We start from the raw sequence: 19182 nt of genomic DNA, 5'->3' as shown, positions 1-19182 counted from the left end.
CCGTGAGGGAGTTGTAGGCGGTACTTTCCTACGGCACGCTGAGGATGGAGAAAATTTCATGATCTCAAAGGCTAAGAGACCCTGTCGCATTCTATAGACATCATCATGTAAGTCTACTTTAGCCTCTATCTCTTGCCGCAAGTCTGCTTGTTGTTTTAGTTAATACTGTGTTTGTAGCCACACTCTACGGCATTGTTGTTCACCTGTCCACCTGCTGAGGTGAGCTTAGACGCGTTGGCTGCTTCTTACGAGGCTTTCGAGTAGGACCCTTTACGGCAAAGGCTGTCTGGATTGCCTGATGGACGATCAATGATGGAGCTACAGAATCAAAGTCCACCAGACCGAATATCATGACCTAAAAGGCGACAACCAAGATCTTTGACGATTACATCCTGTGGATATCATGACGAAGTTACCGCTGTAGACCACGTTTTGACATCCATGCTAGCTGCCAACTAGGACCAACAGCGGGCACAAATCAACAGCTTGTACCCTGTGAGTGTTGGTGAACAAACTTCAAGGCTACCAACGGTCAACGTGAGGTGTAGTAAGGCGGCCTAGCAACCAATGTACGAAACACCGACGCTTCCCAAGAAACTTCGTCAGCCTCCAATAAGCACGGTGGCATGCCACTATGCATCATCGCTGGGGCCGCGCACGGTAGAATCGTTGGTCTGCTTACTTAGCCGCCATCTCCTGTATAAATCCTGTGTCATGGCGCAACTCCAGGACCGTTCTCGACAAACGCCTGACTTCAAGCTTCTTCACAACAATGGCCGTCGCAACAACCCTCAACTATGAAGCTTACGATGGCAGGGACTTCTATCCAGGTACGTCTGGTGCCATTACCCGCGCCTGGGATCCTGTTGCCGTGAACGTGAACAACATCCGCGGGCGTGAAGATGATTTCAGTCTCGATAAAAGTGGCTTCGAGTTCCACCGACACACCTCAGCCTGTAAAGACTGGAACGACAAGGACAGCGTCCGGGACGTTGTCTACGAGGAAGTCATTCAGCTACTGAAGCAAAGGTCTCGATCTCACTATCCCGATCAAAGGCCGAACCCGATCAAAGGCCGACACCACCAGACAGACGCTGACGTTCCAACAGGACCGGAGCCTCGCACGTCCACCCCTGCGACCATCTTGTCCGCGGTGCCACCTACGCCGCCGGCCAATCATTCGCCCAAACCCACGGCCAACACGACCGCCTCGGCTTCGCCGTCCCCAGCCGCATGGTGCACGTCGACCAATCGTACACGGGGGCAGTGCAGTACCTCCGCGACAATCTCTCCGCCACCGACGCCGACAAGCTGGCCAAAACCCGTTGGGCCATCATCAATATCTGGCGGCCGCTCAAGCCCGTGCGCCGCGACCCTTTCGCCGTGTGCGACGGCAGCACCGTGCCCGATTCGGATCTCAGGGAGCAGACGGCCGTGCTGACGACGGCGAACGGTAAGTATGGCGATATCAGCAAGGGGGATCGGTTCAATAATTGGGTGGTCAAGAAGGGGGAGGGGCATCGTTGGTATTACATGGAGCATATGACGCCGGAGGAGGTGGTGCTGATCAAGTGTTTTGATAGTAAGATGGATGGGCGGGTGAGAAGGGCGCCGCACAGTGCGTTTGTGGACGAGAGGTATGAGGGCGTGGACGAGGCGAGGGAGAGTTGCGAGGTTAGGTGTTTGGTGTTTTGGGAGGGTGAGGATGTTGAGTAGCCTTCTAGGTAGATAATGGCGTTGTCACGGTGGGCAAAGTTCTGTGGCTGAATCTGTGCTTGTTACTCATAGAAAGGTCACGCAAGTCAATGGCGAGGGACCGCCAACATCAGGTGCTACGGACAGGATGAGTACAGATGAGAGGACAATACCGAGAACGGGGAGGAAATGCTGAGTTCAAGTCACTTGATTATTGAACTCCTGTGAGTCTGAGAAGTCTATCCGCTGAAGCATCTATTCTGAGGAAAAGAAGTCCATTGGTCTACCCCTCAAATCCGTAGGACAGTGTGCAGTACCTTCTGCGACTGCAACCGCCTTCCATAATATCTTTGCGTCGTCACTCATGTCTGACTTTGAGTATGCCGTTCGTGATTAGTGTTCGTTGATAACCTCGATAAGAGGCTGATGTGCGAGTCTTGCCGTGGATACGTTGGATACACCAGGACTGCCTGAAGTCGAAAAGGTCTAAGCGCGGCCCTCGATCTTGGCCAGGTGGGTCTGGAACTCCCTATGTTATGTTAGATGTCTCTCCATTGCGAGAAGAGAATGTAGTCAATGACTTACTTCCAATCATACATGATGGCATCAGCCTTGCAGTCGTCGGTGAGAGTCTTGGCCATTTGGTCCATTCTCTCCTTGCCATCTTCGATACCGTAGACACCGACATAGCCAATCAGAGGGATACCAGCACGCATGGCAGCAGTGGCACCAGAGCGAGAGTCCTCGACAGTAACGCACTCCTCAGGCTTGACGCCAAGCTGCTCGCAGGCGTAGAGGTAGATCTTGGGATCAGGCTTGCTGGAGGGAGGGTTGAGAGATGTGGCAGCGGAGTAGACCAGCTCGTCAGGGAAGAACTTCTCCATGCCGACCTTGTGGAGAGATGCGACCACACGGGGTTTCGCAGAGGTAGAGACCACAGCCATGGGGTAGCCCTGCTCCTTGAGCTTGACGAGCTCAGCGGTTGCTCCAGGGCACTCCTTGCACTTCTCAGAGAGCTTGGCGGTAACGGCACCCAACTCCTTCTTGACATAGTCCTCAAGCTCCTCGGAGCTCAGCTGGAAGTTGTGGATCTTTTGGAGGTTGGTCAGCATGCCACGGAAGTTCTGGCCAACGAACTCCTCAAGGAGCTTGTCGACGGTGTAGCGCTCGCTCTTGCCATGCTTCTCCAGGAGCTCGTTGGTGAGATCAGCGCAAGCTTCGAAAGCGAGACGCTCAGAGAGACAAAGAGTGTTGTCGCAGTCGAGCAACACGTACTTGACCTGTTGGGATGTTAATGAGAAAGCGGTGAGCCTGCGGGGAATGTGCTTACCTTGGGCATGGCGGCGGTGTTGTTGAGAACGAATTTAGGATGGAGATTAGTCTATGGCAAGCAGCAGGATTACTCTAGGAGTAAGTGAAAGAGCTTGGAAGAAGGAAAGCGGTGGTGTGACAGTCGTTGTAGATAAATGAGAATGAGAGTGCTGGCGAGAAACAACGCAACAATTAAAATAGCGCGGGGCAGTTTCTGTCTGTACCTGAATTCACGTGTGAACCAATCAACGGTGAACATGGCCTGCAGGGGTGACGTCAGCGGGCATCGTTGGCAGAAGCATTTCACGCAGGGGTGAAGAGTGAGCCAGAGGTGAGCTGGGGAATGCTCGAGAAGGAGCCCAGCATTGAAGTAATCCAGAACTGGCAACTGAGATAAATGGTATTGCATTCGGTATCATAAGACTTGGTGGCTCGCTTGGGTGACTCTGAATGGTTGAAACAAAACATGGCGACATCCGCTCTGGAGTCATGCCCCACTCGCACCATTTCAGCCAAACCTTTAGGTACCGAAAAAGAGAGTTGCAGGCGTTGTGTCGAAGAAGACTTTCTTTCATGAAAATAGACACCAGCGTGGATGTCAGCTACCGATATGCGGAGAGTCCGTACCAAGGTAGGCACGGACCAAGGTAGGCACGGCCCAAGGCCGGATCCTAATTGGAAAGGTTGTCTGAGATATTCCCCGTCTCCTTCAGTGGCAGCGCGGTGATCAGCTAGGCGCCAACGACGCCTGAAGTGCACATGCGCAAGCCTTTACTTGCTCTTCGTCTTCTCGATTAATGCGACGATTTCCTTCTCAAGGCTCTCTGGCTTGGTCGTACTAGCCCATCTGTTGACAACCTTGCCGTCACGACCGATCAGGAATTTCTCGAAATTCCACTTGATGCGCTGCAAACCCAGCAGGCCCGGCTTCTCGTTCTTCATCCAGGCATAGACGGGCTCGGACTTGTCGCCGTTGACATCTGTTTTGCCTAGCACGGGGAAGGACACGCCGTAGTTGACCTGGCAGAACTCTTGAATTTCGTCATTGCTGCCAGGATCCTGTTGGCCGAATTGGTTACTGGGGAACCCGATGATCACGAAGTCGTCCGGGTATTTCTGCTTGATGTCCTTATAGACCTTCTCGAGACCCTGGAACTGCGGTGTGAAGCCACATTTCGAGGCTGTATTGACTGCGAGCACAACCTTGCCCTTGTGCTGCGAGAGAGGGTACTCCTGACCCTTCTTGTCTTTAGGGGCGAATTCGAAGAAATTGGTCGCGGACGACATGTTCGCGGACACGACGGAGGACGAGGAGGCTGTCGAGGCTTTTCGTGCTCGATCTACGGACGGAGGCGTCGAATTTGACCAGATATTCAGAAATGGATGATGTTTCTTGATCCCGTTCGGTCGATTGGCAGCAGGGTTGTCAAGCTTGATTGCCGTTTGGAAGAGCGACCGTGAAGCTTGCATGCAGACTATATGTGATGCAACTGAAGGCGATGATATGATAATCAGTGGAGTCGGAATGATTTGTGCACCGGAGGAGCTCTATCCGTGGCACGACACGATGGCGAAACGGCCGAGGCACGCGGTCAACCCAGGCAAAAGGTCGCCGGGAACGGTTGCGCACGACTCGTGGAAAATGCCGCAGTGGCCTTGACACGATTCCACCGCTTCGGCAGTCGGTTCGTGGTGATAGGTCGATTGGATTTCTATTGAACGCTACTCACCTGTCGCGAACAATGTAAACGTTTCGAACCTGCTGGCGACAGGAAGTCTAGGCCATCGTTGCGACAGATGCTTACAAAATGCGACAACAATTCAACGACGTCACTATGCTTCCTCGGTGAAACTGTTTCGCCGTAGCCGGCGTTGACAGGGATGCTGCTGGCTAGCGATCAATATGGCGGCAGCCCCCTCTCTCAAAACACGAAGCAATCCTCCTAACGGCCCTTTATGCTGCAAACCTCAACAGGCTGGACTCAAAGCTGATTCGCCTGCCAACGTCTGGCCTTGAGCTTCAAGGTGAACTGATTGAATGGCGACCAATCTGATTCCTGCGCGGGGTAGATGTTTGCATTTTGACTTCACGAATCATGCGAGTTGTACGCTTGCACTTCCAGCTGGGCCGGCGAGGCAGTTGCTGGCGACGACGGTGAGTGATGGTATATATGACGGCTACGGCGCTCCAGCTGCGGCTCTTGATCATTGCCTCCATATTATAAGACCTAGATCTCGGAGCGACTACCCTGCGACAAGCCTCGCATATCTATTCTCTGCTTCAGCCTAATCCACTCATCCACCAGCATGTCAGGTGCTTTTACCATGCCGCACGCCCTCACTGGAGGTAGGCTCGCTTCTCATCCGGTTCACTCGAAGAGCAACCGCTCCTTGGCGGTCCACAACACTTCTGGCCTATCTGGACATCCAAAGCAGCCCAGCTAACCTCGCTCCACCACAGGTGCCGGCTACAAAGCAAACCCGACATACGACGAATTCCTGCGCAAGAACAGCGCCTTCTACCGCCGCCACAGCGCCGCCTCGGGCGCCCAAGAAGAAGACCGCCGAGCGTCCGTGACCGCCCACGACCAGAACGCCGCCGCGGCCGCCGAAGCCTCTGCCAACGTTGCGAACCATCGCCGCGGCTCGATCCAGAGCGCGGCCGGCGGTGCCGCATCCGCCAATGAACGCAAGGGCAGTGTTGCGGTTGTGAGTGACGTTGAACGCAAGGATAGCATCTTTGGCATGGAGGCGACCGCGGGGGTGAGGATGGACGAAGGGAGACGGCCTAGCACTAGCTTAGCTAGCGACTTGCTCCATAAGATGAAGGGGGATCGGAAGGGAAGCCGCGGTTGAGTGGCTGAGCCATCGAAGCGGTTAGGGAGGGGATCGAGAGGCGCAAGAGAGCGGCATGAGATACCCACGTTGAGAGAGCCTAGAGTCGATCGTTACAAGTTTAATTTGTCATTTGTCATTCCCTGTCGGCACGCCGAGGAGAGGCGTACCAACCTCTTCTTGAAGCCTGCTATTAGTCCCAACCAGCATGCGTGCTTGCAGTGTCCCGCTTCATCTTTAGTTTGTTGACCACGACAGACCGGGCAAACATGGTTTCTGCAACCTTGTAGATGGTAGAGCTTTTGGTTTCTCCTGAAATGCGAACAGTAGCTCTGATGCTGATATGCCGACAACTTTCACCCTCCGCTATGTACAAACATGATTAAAAAGAGAAACAAGAAACCTCAACATCGCCATCATCCGTTCACCTCACGCAAAAGCTCGGTCGCTTTCTAATTCAGGACTCCATATGGCTATTTCGTATTCGGTCGTGAGATCAAGTGAGAGACCTGCTTGTAGGCAGTCTTTCCGCGCCTTCAAGGCGGTAGGGGTGAGATGACGTTCTTAGCTTGGAGACGTTGAGTTGTGGCGCCATCGGAGGCTTCGCTCGATGTCGCAGATGAGATGGGATTCGATCGTCCCGTGATGCAGGATATCGGCTTCACAAGGGCCCGGTATCTGTCTTAGGCAATAACGACATGCAAATGCAATGCTCAATTCTTGGTGGCAAGACCAAATCGAATTTCTAGTCAAGCAGATTGTTTGCCGCATTAGAGGACAAGCCGCTGCAGATTCTTCTGGATCAGCATATCCTGGACATCGTTCATCGTCACTTTGAGGAGATTAGTGTCGGTTGCGTTGGTGAAATTGATGTAGATCTCTCGAGCACTGTTGCGGTTGATGGCCTTGAACCTGTTCGCGAAGTATTGTTTGGCCGCTTCTTCGTCGTTGTCCGGGCCCTGATAGTCGGGGAAGTGGGCCGAGATGGGCGACTTCTTGAGCTTTTCCCTGAAGAGGTCGATCTTGTTCAAGAACAAGATAATTGGCTTGTCCTTGAACCATTCGCCGTTGACAAGAGATTCAAAGAGCATGAAGGCTTCGTGCATCTGATTGGCGTTGACATCTTCAACCAGACACTGGTCGTAACCTGAGAGTGCAGCCATGAACATCAGGCATTGCACGCCCTCAAAGCAGTGAATCCACTTCTTCCGCTCAGACCGCTGGCCACCTACGTCCATCATCCTGAACGTGAGCTCCTTCAGCTCGAAGACAGTCTCGGTAATGCCGGTCGTGCGGAGGCGAGCGTGTAGCATGTCCTGGTCATCCGGGATCCAACCAGGATCAAACATACGGTTGATGTTCTGGAAGTAGAAAGGCAAATTGTCGTTGAGAGCGAACTCGTGGCTCTTAGCAACGGCCTGCTGCACACCATCATCTTTCCAGAGACCCAGCATAGCTTCCTTGAGCCGCTGGTCGCGGAACGCGTGCAAAGCATCGACATCAGCGTCGACATCTTCTAGTACTTCGGCATGCATTTTGGTCTTTTCGTCGGCGAAAGCCAGCCTCTCCTCTTGCATGATCTCGAGCAAGACGCGAAAAGCGATAACCACGTTGGAGAAAATGACAGCCTTGACTTGGACTCTTTCATCTTCTTGAAAGCCTCCCGAGTGTATGATGCGCATCTGTTTGATTATGGTCGATTTGCCAGACTCTCCCGCGCCTGGCCAGAGTTAGTTATCAGGATCAGTGACAAAGAAACCACGTACCTAGCAACAAGATCTTTACTGTGCGCTGCTCCTGTTTCCGGTCCTGGCGTAATTGACGATCGATCTTCGCATTCTGTTGCGCCGCGTCCCGCTCGCCCGGGTCGACTTTGGAAGAGCCGCAGCCCATTGTCGAGGGGGATCAATTCAAGAGATGAAATTGTGAAGCTTCGCAAGGTCGCCGCCGTTGTGGTCTGATGCACCTCTGCTAGATTCTCATATTACTCCAAATATAGATAGCTAGGACGTGGATCGGTCAGAGATATGCGGGAAGCTCGACGTTCGAAGGGAAATAGAAACGCTGCGGATGCTCTTGTATTCGTGATGGGACAATGGTGTGTCTGTCGAACTGGAGGGGTCTCGATGTCAGTCGTGCCGGGAGTCGAGGTATGAAGAGAGCTGGTCAGCTACGAGAGCTTCGCGGATCAAGCAGCGTCGCAGGCAAGGAATGTCTGGCAAACAACTTGCGAGGGCACAGCAGGGGATAAGTCGAAACAGCGTGATCTGTTGCCCCGTATCAAAGGTTAGCGGATGCCTAGGCGTGCAAAAGACGACTGCTGTCGACCAGGTTAGGGGATCACGAAAAGATGGGTCACCGAAACGAGAAGGGGGGCGTTTTCGGTTGATCGCCCATAAACCACGCCGACCTTCTCCACCAGCTGAAATACGCCCTCTCCCTGCACGCTGTTTCGACTCCCTCGCTAAGGGTGATTTCAGGGCTCCTCTAAAGCACAAACTACTGGACGAGTCCCTCCTGAATGAAGCTACTATCAGCTAACAACTGTTCCGCCCGGCTTGTGCTGGAGGCCCGCCTTGCTCGGTGGAACAGCGCCAAACTGCTTCTTCCACCGGCCGTCTCGGCCCGCGAAGCTTCACAAAGTCATTCATTGCTGTCGGAGAAGATATCTATGTACCAGCCCACCACGTCGAGACATGATCTCGGAACAATGCAAAGATACCGTGGATAGACAAAAAAGGATTTCCTGGTGTCTGGGCCCTCGGCCAGTTGAGTGTTGAAGAGCTACCCTGCAAGCACGTGTATGTAGGCCCTGTTTCAGGGGATCTATTCGTTGCCTGCTGAATCGGGCATTTCTCACTCCGCAGATTGGTCACGGACCCCAATTCGTGACTCCGGCCAGAGAGGGTGCCACGCGACGAGCCACCTATCATCGTCCGACGGGTCATTTGCGACTACCGTTCTGCCTCCAGATCCGCGTTCTGGTGGGCCAGAAGGGGAACAATTAGCGATGGTAAGCGTGGAACGCTCGGCATTGTTACACAATGGTAGCAATACCAAGATGATGAGCGGCTGTTTCTCGATTCAAAAAGAATCCCTCATCTTGCCCACATCTGCGAAAACTGAGTCCGACTGTTGCTGGTGTGGACACGCCACGCGATTCACCATATGACCGATCCTTTCTCTCTATTCACTGTGCGGCAAGGGTGAAAGACGATCGAAAAACGGCTCTGCTTGACATGCGACAAAGCACGGGCAAGTACCGCACATCAAGAAACGATGCTCGATCTATGACGCGCGAGGCTGAGATGGGTGCCATGCATCAGTGCACCAATGTTGGTGGTCATCAAGTGTCAAGTTGACGACAAAACACACCGCAACGCCCGTACAACAAAGTCTAGAACCATGTCATGCGACATATCGCCAGATAGCCCCGGATGACAAGCAGGTCGCCCTCCAGGATACGTGAGAGACAGTAGTAGACCTCCCACACCATCCCCGGTTCAGGCACAATGTTCAAACGTTCATCTTGTGGCCAATCAAAGCGATGTCTCACCAGTGACACCCGCTTTGCTCATACCTGTGATCCTAACAGAACTTTTGCGAATTTGTCTCAAGGAACTGTATGCTTGATATATCACAGCACTCACATATCGACGACCAGCTGCTCCAGATTTCGCCGATTCACTAATGGCTTCGGCTACTTCCCCAGCTCATACAAGAGCCTGGTAGCTCCAGCACGCAATTCTCTTCGCTCTGTCGAAATACTCTGCTTCTCTCACTATGGACACCAGCTTTTTGAACAGTTCCCCGAAACCAACAGAACTGATATGTCATGAACACATATCGAGGCATAATCCGCTAATCGTGGTTGGCTCTTGATGAGTCCCTCTGAATCCGCAGCAAATGTCGAGCTTCGATCCACGTGTCCTCTCTGTGGCTCGAGTCGACGATCTAGCAAAGATCTCCTGAATTTGCTCACTCAAGCGACCACGGAGTATATCTTGACCCGATTTAATGAAGAAGCCAAGGATTCCAGAATAACTCCAAAGAGGACATTCTGTTTCAGGTGGCCGACGTGATCGACGGCGATCCGCACATGCGGGAGACGCCCCCGAGACAAAGTTTGTTGCACTTGCTACTTCAGTCAGAATAGACGAATAATGCGCGGCCTGGCCCGCGGTCCTGCGCTGGAATCAAATATGATCAGCAGTCGCCAACGACTGGTGGACTGTTCGTCGCCCGATACTGTGGCTTCATAAAGGTCTCTACCTGCCCAAAACCACTTGCACACCAGCTCGCTTCGAGCCATGCTGGTGTGGGGTCGAAAGCCGCAGCGCTCCCCCGCTTTGTGCACGTTCGCAACAAATGAGGGCCAGCCTGAGGCGTCCAGCAGCCCTATAGATAGGTTACTTCCCTGGGTAAGTGCCCTTGACTCCATGCAGCCCCGAATGAATCAAAATTCCGGGTTACGAGTGCCCATGGCTGTCCCTACCTGAGAATGCCGGTCGACGCTCGTGCGTTTTCTTTGACCTAGAGAAGCACCGCAGCTACAGCTGATCCCCGATTACTGTCAAGCTGTGTGGAGGACGGAAAATCCAGGCGTCAAGACCAGTGAGCATGAATACCAAGCCGATGATCCAGGCTCAAAGCAAAGTATTGAGGGGAGATGCTAAGTCTGGAAGCAAGCTTGTATGAATACTAAAGCCACGAGGCTTGTCTAGACTCAGTCTCTACTGACTCTGCTGCTCTACGAGCATGTCTGTCGACCAAAGCGTCCCTTCATCCTCCGAATGCATGGAGCAGCGTGACTGAACCAATGAGTAGTCAAGGTTCAATGGCCGTTTGCGTTTTAGCTTGGTTCTCGAAGCTGATGTTCAATTAACGCTTTATGGCATCGCAACTATCTACGAGCAACACGAAAACCTCGCCTACCAGACTTCTGCTGGCCTGCAGCTGGCTCCCAGCTGTCCAGAAAGATGCCACAATTAGACCGACGGTAAACCACAGCTACTGAACGACAACTGCTTGACAGGACATGGTGTATGGAAACTCAATGCCCGGCTCAACGTTCAAGTCAAGAGCCGCTCATTTCAATGTTTCACAGATACCGCTTTTGGGATAGGCCGTGTCTTTATCAGATCTCGACGCAGCACCTGGACTAGCAGTCGTAGGGCGAGCCTGCGGAAAGCAGCTGTCCAGTTGGCAATAGGTCAGCCCTGGCAAAGAGAGACACGACGTCACTGCTCCCATAAGCAAAAAAGGTATTACCTGAGCAGGTAAAGGCAGGGGTGCATGCAATCTAAGCCAGTCAACGTGCAACACACCCGTTGGCGACCTGCACCCGACACCTGGCCACAGGACCCTGATACGTCTGAATTGTGCTGAAAGCTTCTCACTGTACCCACGGCGGACCTTCATCCCGGTCATCTCTTGGGGCGCCTACTCTTTAAGGAAAGGTGCCAACTTAGCAACGAGCATCTCTCGCAGCCGCTGGCGTACTTTTCTCCTAGCCCAAAGAATCTGACCATGCCCCTCTAGGTAGTCGAACAGACTCCGGTGACTGCTGCGGCCGTGCCTGAGAACCTTTTGCTTACCCGTCGGACGACGATAGAACACGAGATGGTAGAACCTTCTGCGGCCCCTGTCAGCCATCGTTAGCCCGGCATTAGATAGCCGCAAGCGACACGGACTGCTGGGTTCTACGCGGTTCACAATTTCGGCCCACCAGCCTACGCGTTTGAGTAAGTTAATTCTCTAGATCTTATTAAGGACCGACCCCTCCTGGCCGCGGACCCTGACATCTGATCTCCATTGACCACTTTTCGTGTTTGCCCTAAGCAGGATCAACATCGCCCTTTCCCTCACGAACATCATTCTCACAGAACAACATCATCCGTACCTCGATCCATAGCCTCTGACTACTCGTATCACGCCGCCATGGACTTTGGCTTTAGTCCGTCGCAATCGCCGAGGCAGAGCAGTGCATATACGGGAGGACAGTATTTCGACTCAACGTCGGAGGGATCAAGCCCTGACTCGCCTCATGTGAGCTACTTTGCACATTGAGTTTCAGCGATGGCGTGGCTGACAACGGGCTTTCAGAACATGAGTCAGTTGCTTTTCAACGGTGGCTCGATGCAATACGATTCCATGTTCAACTACGGCGCCACTCCTGCGACATACTACCCAACATCCTCAAATAAGATCTCCGTCGAGTATACGGGATCTAGCACACTCGACGACCGAGACCGCAGACGGCGGAGATCCGGCAGCACGTCTACCTCGAGCATCAACACCTCCAAGGACAAGGATTCACTAACGAACATGCACCTGGTATGCCACTTTTCGAGCCCCGAACTTTAGAGGCCGCGGAACTGACTCCCTTCCAGCGGCGACGCGCACAAAACCGTGCCTCGCAACGAGCATTCCGCGAGCGCAAGGAAAAGCACGTCAAGGGCCTCGAGCACCAACTCGAAGACCTCCACGAGAAGCATCAAGACCTCCTGCAATCGTACAGCCGGCAGGCCGACGAAGTCTCGCGCCTCAACGCACGCGTCTCGGAACTGACCGCCGAGCTGGGCAGCCTCCGCACGACAGGCCACCAGGACCAGTCCTTCTCCGAGATGCTGATGCCAGACAAGTTCGACAAGTTCGACGCCTTTGCCGCGCATGACAGCATGCTCTACAACGGGCCCGAGAGCTATTTCGACAAGAGCGCCGCGGACCTCAATTCCGAGTTTGCGCTGCATTCTTTCGAGGACTCGCTATGATGATCAATGACTCTTTTTACTGCGATACCCCTGCCTCTTGCGGATCACGGCGTTACAACGGCATGGGACTAGATTTTCAGCTCCTTCACAGGACTCAACTTACGAACGGAGTGAGAAAGAGGCGAACACTGGGGAACGGACGGCGAGGCACAACGATTGAGCGACCTTTGGGACGAAATTGCTTAGCGCATGGTGAGAGGCGAAAGGTAGGGACCCGAAGAGAAACAGTGATTCGTGGCCAAAAATGCTTTCTACGACTTAATGCACACATCACACTAGCACCACAGCAGAAGCAGCAGCAGCAGCAGCAGCTTCTTGCATCGCTGGAGAGGTAGCTTTAGTATTCTTTCTATTCACTTCTCAACAGTGACTACTGCTGGCCTTTTGTGTAATTCTACAAAATGGCACATGCCTACTATACACTGGGAACCTTTTTTTTTCTCTCGCACGAAACTAACGGTACGGCTGAGAAGCGCCACTACTCCTCCCAATAATTATGAGTCGTCAAACCCCCCCTGCAAGGCCAATAATACCGTGGCAGCACGCCTTAATCGCTTGCGCGAGAGCGAAGTATCCGAGCATCCCCGAAGTTTCGCAGCCGACGACCGAATTGCAGTGCAGCTACTCCAGTCAGTTACACTGCGTCGTCGTATCAAAGACCAGCCCGCGGAACCTTGATCAAATGAACTTCCCTTGGAATTCCGCACTCTGCCGCTTGGCACCTACTTACAATGGACGGCGCATGCGCGGATGGACCTCGCCCTAACGCCTGGGATCAACCGGGCATGAGAAGATGTGTGAAGTGTGTTCCGGGCCCGCAGAGCCAATGATAGGGGGTCGCTCACCCAATGCCTCTTTGAGAAAGGCGCAGCGGGCCTGCAGTACAGTGCCCCTCCGACCTCCCCTACCCCTCCTTGCAACCCCCCTTGTGATTTGAGCTAGGTTGTGCGTGTTCGCATCACGGCTGTCCTGATTCCCAGTTCGCCGGGATCCTGGGGCGTAAAAGTGCATCGTGCAGCTTTTAGACGGGTCTCGAATGCTCACCAAGCAACCCGGCTGCCGGACGGCAGAGGACACGACACTCATTCCATCAACACCACGATCTCGCTCTACAATGGGCGTTGTTGTAAGATCCAGGATTGTATGAGCCCTTCTTGGGTATGCTGGGAGCGCGAGCAGCCCAGGAGCGGAACTGCAGCGATTGACAAATTCGCATGAACCTTGCGACGCATCATCGTATTTTGCGCGCTCAGACGTGCCACACGTGGTGCTCAACCCGCCGCACGTTCTTCCACAGAATTAAAGTTATTCCATTCAGTGTATCCTAGCTAAGTCAGCAAGCCACACGCATGTGGCAGGGGCGGAATTCGAAGACAGTCAGCAAAACTTCGGCAATCGAGCTGGTCCTGGTAGATTATTGTAGTGGGGGCATATGAGCGTGGGCTTCGTGAGGCAGCCGCGGGAGGGGGCCATCGTGGCAGCAGGAATACCATAGAAATTGCCTCTTCTGGAAGTACGTCCTTCCAACAGTGCACCGTCGCCTATTCCGCATCAGCACGAAGCGGGTATGAGGAAGAGTCGGGTGGCCAAGCGAACACCGGAGTAGAGCCGGTTCAGATGCCTGGGTCGCTCAAACAACCGTACTCGGTATCAGAAGCTAATTTCTTTCGTACGACGGCTTTGCCGGCCAATGTAGACGGTCAGCAGCTTTGTGATCCGACACAAGCTCCAGCCGTAGTGATTTTCCCTTTGTCAACGGCCATGCCTGGGCATGCAGGGTCAAGCGCCAACCAGAGAACATCGAGCGTTGGCTTTGTCATGTTGGCTTTGGCCCATAGTCTCGATATGGTTTAGTTCTCCCAGTGTTTTCCGCTTCAAGGAGCAGCATCGCATTGCATAGATATTGGTGGATGTGCCTGGGCACAAGCTCGTGTTCGTCGACAGCTCCTGGAACGGTCAACCTGCGAGCGATGTCCGCCGTTCGCCGGTTTGCAGAACGTGCCACAGGTCGTGTTCGCGTATGTAGGGTCTTGATTCGTGGCACTTCGCACCTCCAGTTCCGGGCGAAGGTTGTTTCTGCATTCTTATCTGGGTCCCCGAGCGGGTGAATCTTTGCTCGTGACAGATCTGGCTGTGCCTCTGAGACGATGAACCACCAACGCCTCCATGCTGAAACTCGGGACTCTACAAAGCCGTGGCCCGGGGTCTCAGACGACAAGCCCCAGACATTGCGAGGCTGGGCTATACCTAATCCAGGATAATGTTGATCAACACCTGCTACCCGTCGGTAGATGGGGAGCTGATGGTCCGAGCTCACCCTACCGTGATTGACCGCAGGTGCAGGCGACTGAGTCGAACACACCAAGAATGCTATTGTTGTCAAGCACGACTGACCATACGCCAATAGCTCTGCCCTTCCGACCGAGATGGGTCACCAATAAATAGACATCTCAGTCTTCTCACCGCCGCAATCTCACGCGCCGTGCAAACCGAAGCGAATGTGCCTTGAAGCGGTCTCAGAGGGCTGGGACCGGCATTACAGGGGAGAATGTGAATCATGGCAACGAACATATACAATCTGCGAACGCGGGTGAATGGCTCCTCGTCAGTCCGCACCACGCCCACGGCCTCTCCCACCACGCTGAAACCTGCGCCCCGCTCACCCCGGAAAGCTCACCACTCCCCTGTTGCGCTGCAACTCCAACATGTCATTGGAACTACGACCACAACTCCGACTGGGCTTACCTGCTGCCCTGCAACAAACCAGTATGCTTACTGTGCTGGGGCAGTCGCTGTACTTGCCACCGTGCAAACCGACGGAACCACATCGAAGAAATACTACCGAGCACGACCGACCGCCCCTTCATTGAATGCTCCGACCTCCTACTACGACAAAGGTTCTCCCTCTACAACACCGTCAAGGCGCCGCACCTCGCTCTTCTCCCCGACCCGAGCACGAGACCCTGATGCCACACCAGTGGCCGCACGAGAATGGGAGGATGGGGCTTCACAGACTTGGACCGCGCGCGAGAGAATCAAAACTGTCACTTGCGTTGCGATAAGCTCGACTGGCAGATGGCTGGCTGTCGGCGAGTCCGGCTATAATCCTCGGGTACTACTTTACTCCACCACCGAAGATGCTGCAACCGATGTCCCCATTTCTATCGTCGCAGAACATGCTATTGGTATCAAGAGCGTGGCTTTCAGCCCAGACTCGAAATATCTGGCTACTCTCGGGAACCTCAATGATGGTTTTCTATACGTCTGGAGCATCAACGCCCGCACCGGCCAATTGACATTAGTCGCGGCGAACAAATGCACTACCAACATCGGCGCAATGACCTGGTGTGGTCAGACGCTCATCACCGTTGGCACCAGACATGTCAAAGCTTGGACAGTGTCCGAAGCCGCAAGGTCATCGCCGTCTAAGAGGTTCAGCCTACAGGCGAGGGGTGCCGCAATCTCCGGTTCTGGACCTGCCACACTTCACGGTCGCAATGCATTGTTAGGATCGTTGGTGGACTGCACCTTCACATCCGTCATCTCCATCGATGATCAGCGAACGGCCATTGTGACGTCCGATGCCGGCCATCTCTGCATGTTCCACACTGACGGTTCACCCGAATTGCAGATTCTCAAGGCGTTCGAATCTGGTATATCTTCCATTGCATGGCAGCCTGCTAGGGGCAAGCTCATCCTCGGCGGACGTCAGGGACTCACTTACGAAGACTACGATGATCTCCTGGCTGCGTTCCATTCTGCTGTGGTAGTGAACGGCACGAGTCTGAAAACAATGAAGAAGCGCCTGAGGTCGTCGGCGGTACGAATGTCCATGGGATTGCTGAATGGAGACCATGTTGGCATTTCTGCAGTCGGCTGCCTTTCGGAACATACCATCGCACTTGACACAGACGGCAACCTTCAAATGGAGTCGACAATAGAAGAATCGTCTCGCCCGGATATTGCCTTCGCAAGTCACAACGACCTGATCCAAGGTGTGCAAGGTCTGCCCACTGACTGCCAGCTGGGCGCCTTTTACACCTGGTCGCGACGAGGCGAACTGAAATTTTGGGATACCAGCGGCACCATGCTCTGCAGCCGACAAATGGACTTGGACCAAGCGGACCTCGAAGAGGATAACAATCCCAATGAGCTCCGTGTTGCTCGCTTCCATTCGGAGACGAAACAAGTTTTGTTGGGTGACAGGCTTGGGATTCTGAAGTTGCTTGATCTTTCCACTAGCCAAGCTGTCTGGACGGCGCGAGCCCACGGAGCTGAGGTGACGGATATCGCCATACATGAGAGGCAGTCATTAGTATCAACTTGCAGTCGAGATCGAATGGTGCAGGTGTTCGCCTTTGATACTCGTGAGCTCGAGCTTCTACAGACGTTGGACGATCATATCGGAGCCGTTACCCACCTGTTGTTTTCTGAAGATGGTGGACGGTTGCTATCGTCCTCGACTGACAGGACAATTGTGGTTCGAGAACGGGTGCAACGTGAGGTAAACGGGAGGCAGATGATGGCCTTTCTCTCGATGCGAATAGTGACTCTGAGGAGCTCTCCTATGTCGATGACCTTTGCAGATGATGTTTCGGGAATGCTGATCGTCTCTACCAATGATCGACATATTGCGAAAGTTGACCCTTCTGCTGGGACCATTATCGAGAACAACAAGGTCACAGATCCTGAAAATGACGATACGGTGGCTTTGTGCTCGATCAGCATCAGTCACAGGGGCACCGCCGTGGAAGAGGTCTCGAATCTGCTGGTTGCATGTTCTCCGACCGACAAATCGGTGAGGATTTATGATGCTGACAAGTGCTTGCTCCTCACAAGAGAGTCTGGCCATACCGAGGGTATCAGTGATCTTTGTCTCATCGAGGATAGGGACGAAGAAAGTGGCGAGGTCAACCGAACCCTCGTCTCGACTGGCTTAGATGGAACGATTATGATTTGGACGATCAGACCAACGCCACCTCCCACAGCGACACCGATGCACGAGCTCTCTCAGAGTGTGCTGTTGGATGGCTGGGAATCCGATTCTACGCCCTCGAAGCCCAGTCCTGCCACTCTTCCGCCACTGCGGAAGGTCCTCAGCAAAGTTGAGGTGCTCGAATTCTCGCGGAGTGCTGGTCCCAGCACCCCATCATCACCACGGTCGCTGTCACCACCTAGGCTGACAAGGAAGAGGTCGCAGTTGGCGCTCTCATCAACTATCGACGAGAAGGACGAAGAAGAGCCGTTGCCATCTAGGCGTACGAGTGATGGCAATGTAATCGGCCGAGGTAGGGAACCTGTTGAAAGGTCATCCTCTCCCGAACCGCCGACAACATCCGCCAAGCCGAAGAAACAGAGGTCAAAATCTGTTGTCGGCGCCTCAACAGATGCGAAGCGAGCGCTGGCAAATCGATCGCCGTCACCGCCCCCAGGCTGGGGCTCTCCAAATCCGAGTACGCCACGAAATCGTGCTCTCGCAAACAACGGCCGGCTGCGGAGGCCACCCTCAGTTCCCACAGATCTACGAGAGCGCGCTCTTGCTCAACGCAAGCAGAGCACAGGTCCTGTGAATGATTTCGGGAGCATGGGTATGGCTACAGAGCAGGCGACACGAATGCTCAAAACGTACCGCCAGAAACTTACGGCCGCCAAGGAAGATCTGGGCTTGGACGAGCTCGAGAGTGAGCTCGAGCGATTGATGAAGCTGGTCAAGGAGAAGAAAGCGACCAACGTGCCGGGTCCTTCGAGAACATCGAGGGGTACGTTGAGGCGTATGAAGTCGAAGCCAGTGGTTGCGGCAAGCGACCTGGATGGTTTGGCGGTGTTGATGGACCAGACGAACCTCGCGGAACGGTCGCCGAAAGGACTAAAGACATGACGAATTAATGGATTGGGATCAAGGTCGCCATTTGCGATATTGTTTGGGATACTTCTCCATGCCGCTATAGTCGGGCATAAATTAGGGTGGGCTTCACGGGGACAGATGTGCTTTGAGCAGGAAAAGAGAGGCTCGCACAGATATGCTATAGGGTGCACGATGAAGAGTGCTAGAGCTCCGGATAATACGAATAAAGAACATAGTGTCGCATCGTACATGGTCGTGCACAGCGAGACTCACCTACTGTGGACCTGAACAGATACTCGACGTGGAGCAATCATTCACTGCCTGAGATCTGAGTTCCCCGATCTCCGTCCCCACCGGATTATTGGTCCGCTGCTCGGTGAGATGACTTTCATCATGACTTCTCAGACCCTGAACCACATATGAGCACACGGTGACGCGAGTGGCCCAGGGGGTCATCGGACCGCGGAAGCGTGTAATGGATGCCATCACTGCGTCACTCATAGGCTGTGCCCCGTACATACTAGTCAACAAGACAGCCAGGCAGAGATTCGCTTCAATAATAGATCGCTCCTGCTTCAAGCTGTTGTCGTAGCTCGATAAACCAAACACTCAACTTATGCGTCGCTCACCTCTGTCCAGTCTTCCAACGACTACCTTCAAGACTTTCCCGTGCTCGTTCTGCTTCCGAGCATTTCACACACGGCCGCTCACCACCACCACCAA

General features: G+C 53.8%; 7 protein-coding genes across 7 annotated transcripts; 4 read left to right on the top strand and 3 right to left on the bottom strand.

The window, feature by feature from the left end:
* Nucleotides 1-772: 772 nt before the first annotated feature.
* HMPREF1541_03895 (uncharacterized protein) lies at nt 773-1716 on the top strand (the record flags this gene model as incomplete). The annotated part of the gene is made up of 2 exons (XM_008718243.1): nt 773-1029; nt 1110-1716. 2 exons carry the CDS (start codon nt 773-775, stop codon nt 1714-1716), a joined length of 864 nt encoding a protein of 287 aa, XP_008716465.1.
* Nucleotides 1717-2276: 560 nt separating this feature from the next.
* Nucleotides 2277-3034, bottom strand: HMPREF1541_03894 (uncharacterized protein; the record flags this gene model as incomplete). Its single annotated transcript, XM_008718242.1, has 2 exons — nt 2277-2975; nt 3026-3034. The coding sequence occupies 2 exons, from the start codon at nt 3032-3034 to the stop codon at nt 2277-2279; spliced, it is 708 nt and encodes a 235-aa protein (XP_008716464.1).
* Nucleotides 3035-3777: 743 nt separating this feature from the next.
* On the bottom strand, nt 3778-4293 carry HMPREF1541_03893 (uncharacterized protein; the record flags this gene model as incomplete). Its single annotated transcript, XM_008718241.1, has 1 exon — nt 3778-4293. One exon carries the CDS (start codon nt 4291-4293, stop codon nt 3778-3780), a length of 516 nt encoding a protein of 171 aa, XP_008716463.1.
* A 1020-nt stretch (nt 4294-5313) lies between these two features.
* On the top strand, nt 5314-5862 carry HMPREF1541_03892 (uncharacterized protein; the record flags this gene model as incomplete). Its single annotated transcript, XM_008718240.1, has 2 exons — nt 5314-5353; nt 5468-5862. 2 exons carry the CDS (start codon nt 5314-5316, stop codon nt 5860-5862), a joined length of 435 nt encoding a protein of 144 aa, XP_008716462.1.
* Nucleotides 5863-6611: 749 nt separating this feature from the next.
* Nucleotides 6612-7734, bottom strand: HMPREF1541_03891 (uncharacterized protein; the record flags this gene model as incomplete). The annotated part of the gene is made up of 2 exons (XM_008718239.1): nt 6612-7561; nt 7608-7734. The coding sequence occupies 2 exons, from the start codon at nt 7732-7734 to the stop codon at nt 6612-6614; spliced, it is 1077 nt and encodes a 358-aa protein (XP_008716461.1).
* A 4185-nt stretch (nt 7735-11919) lies between these two features.
* Nucleotides 11920-12614, top strand: HMPREF1541_03890 (uncharacterized protein; the record flags this gene model as incomplete). Its single annotated transcript, XM_008718238.1, has 2 exons — nt 11920-12177; nt 12234-12614. 2 exons carry the CDS (start codon nt 11920-11922, stop codon nt 12612-12614), a joined length of 639 nt encoding a protein of 212 aa, XP_008716460.1.
* A 2557-nt stretch (nt 12615-15171) lies between these two features.
* HMPREF1541_03889 (uncharacterized protein) lies at nt 15172-18492 on the top strand (the record flags this gene model as incomplete). Its single annotated transcript, XM_008718237.1, has 1 exon — nt 15172-18492. One exon carries the CDS (start codon nt 15172-15174, stop codon nt 18490-18492), a length of 3321 nt encoding a protein of 1106 aa, XP_008716459.1.
* Nucleotides 18493-19182: the final 690 nt, after the last annotated feature.

The sequence above is a fragment of the Cyphellophora europaea genome (genome assembly GCF_000365145.1).
Source record: "Cyphellophora europaea CBS 101466 unplaced genomic scaffold supercont1.3, whole genome shotgun sequence".
In the NCBI taxonomy this organism is placed as follows: domain Eukaryota; kingdom Fungi; phylum Ascomycota; class Eurotiomycetes; order Chaetothyriales; family Cyphellophoraceae; genus Cyphellophora; species Cyphellophora europaea.
Note: the sequence above shows the minus strand (reverse complement) of the source record. Positions and strands in the feature narration are given on the sequence as shown.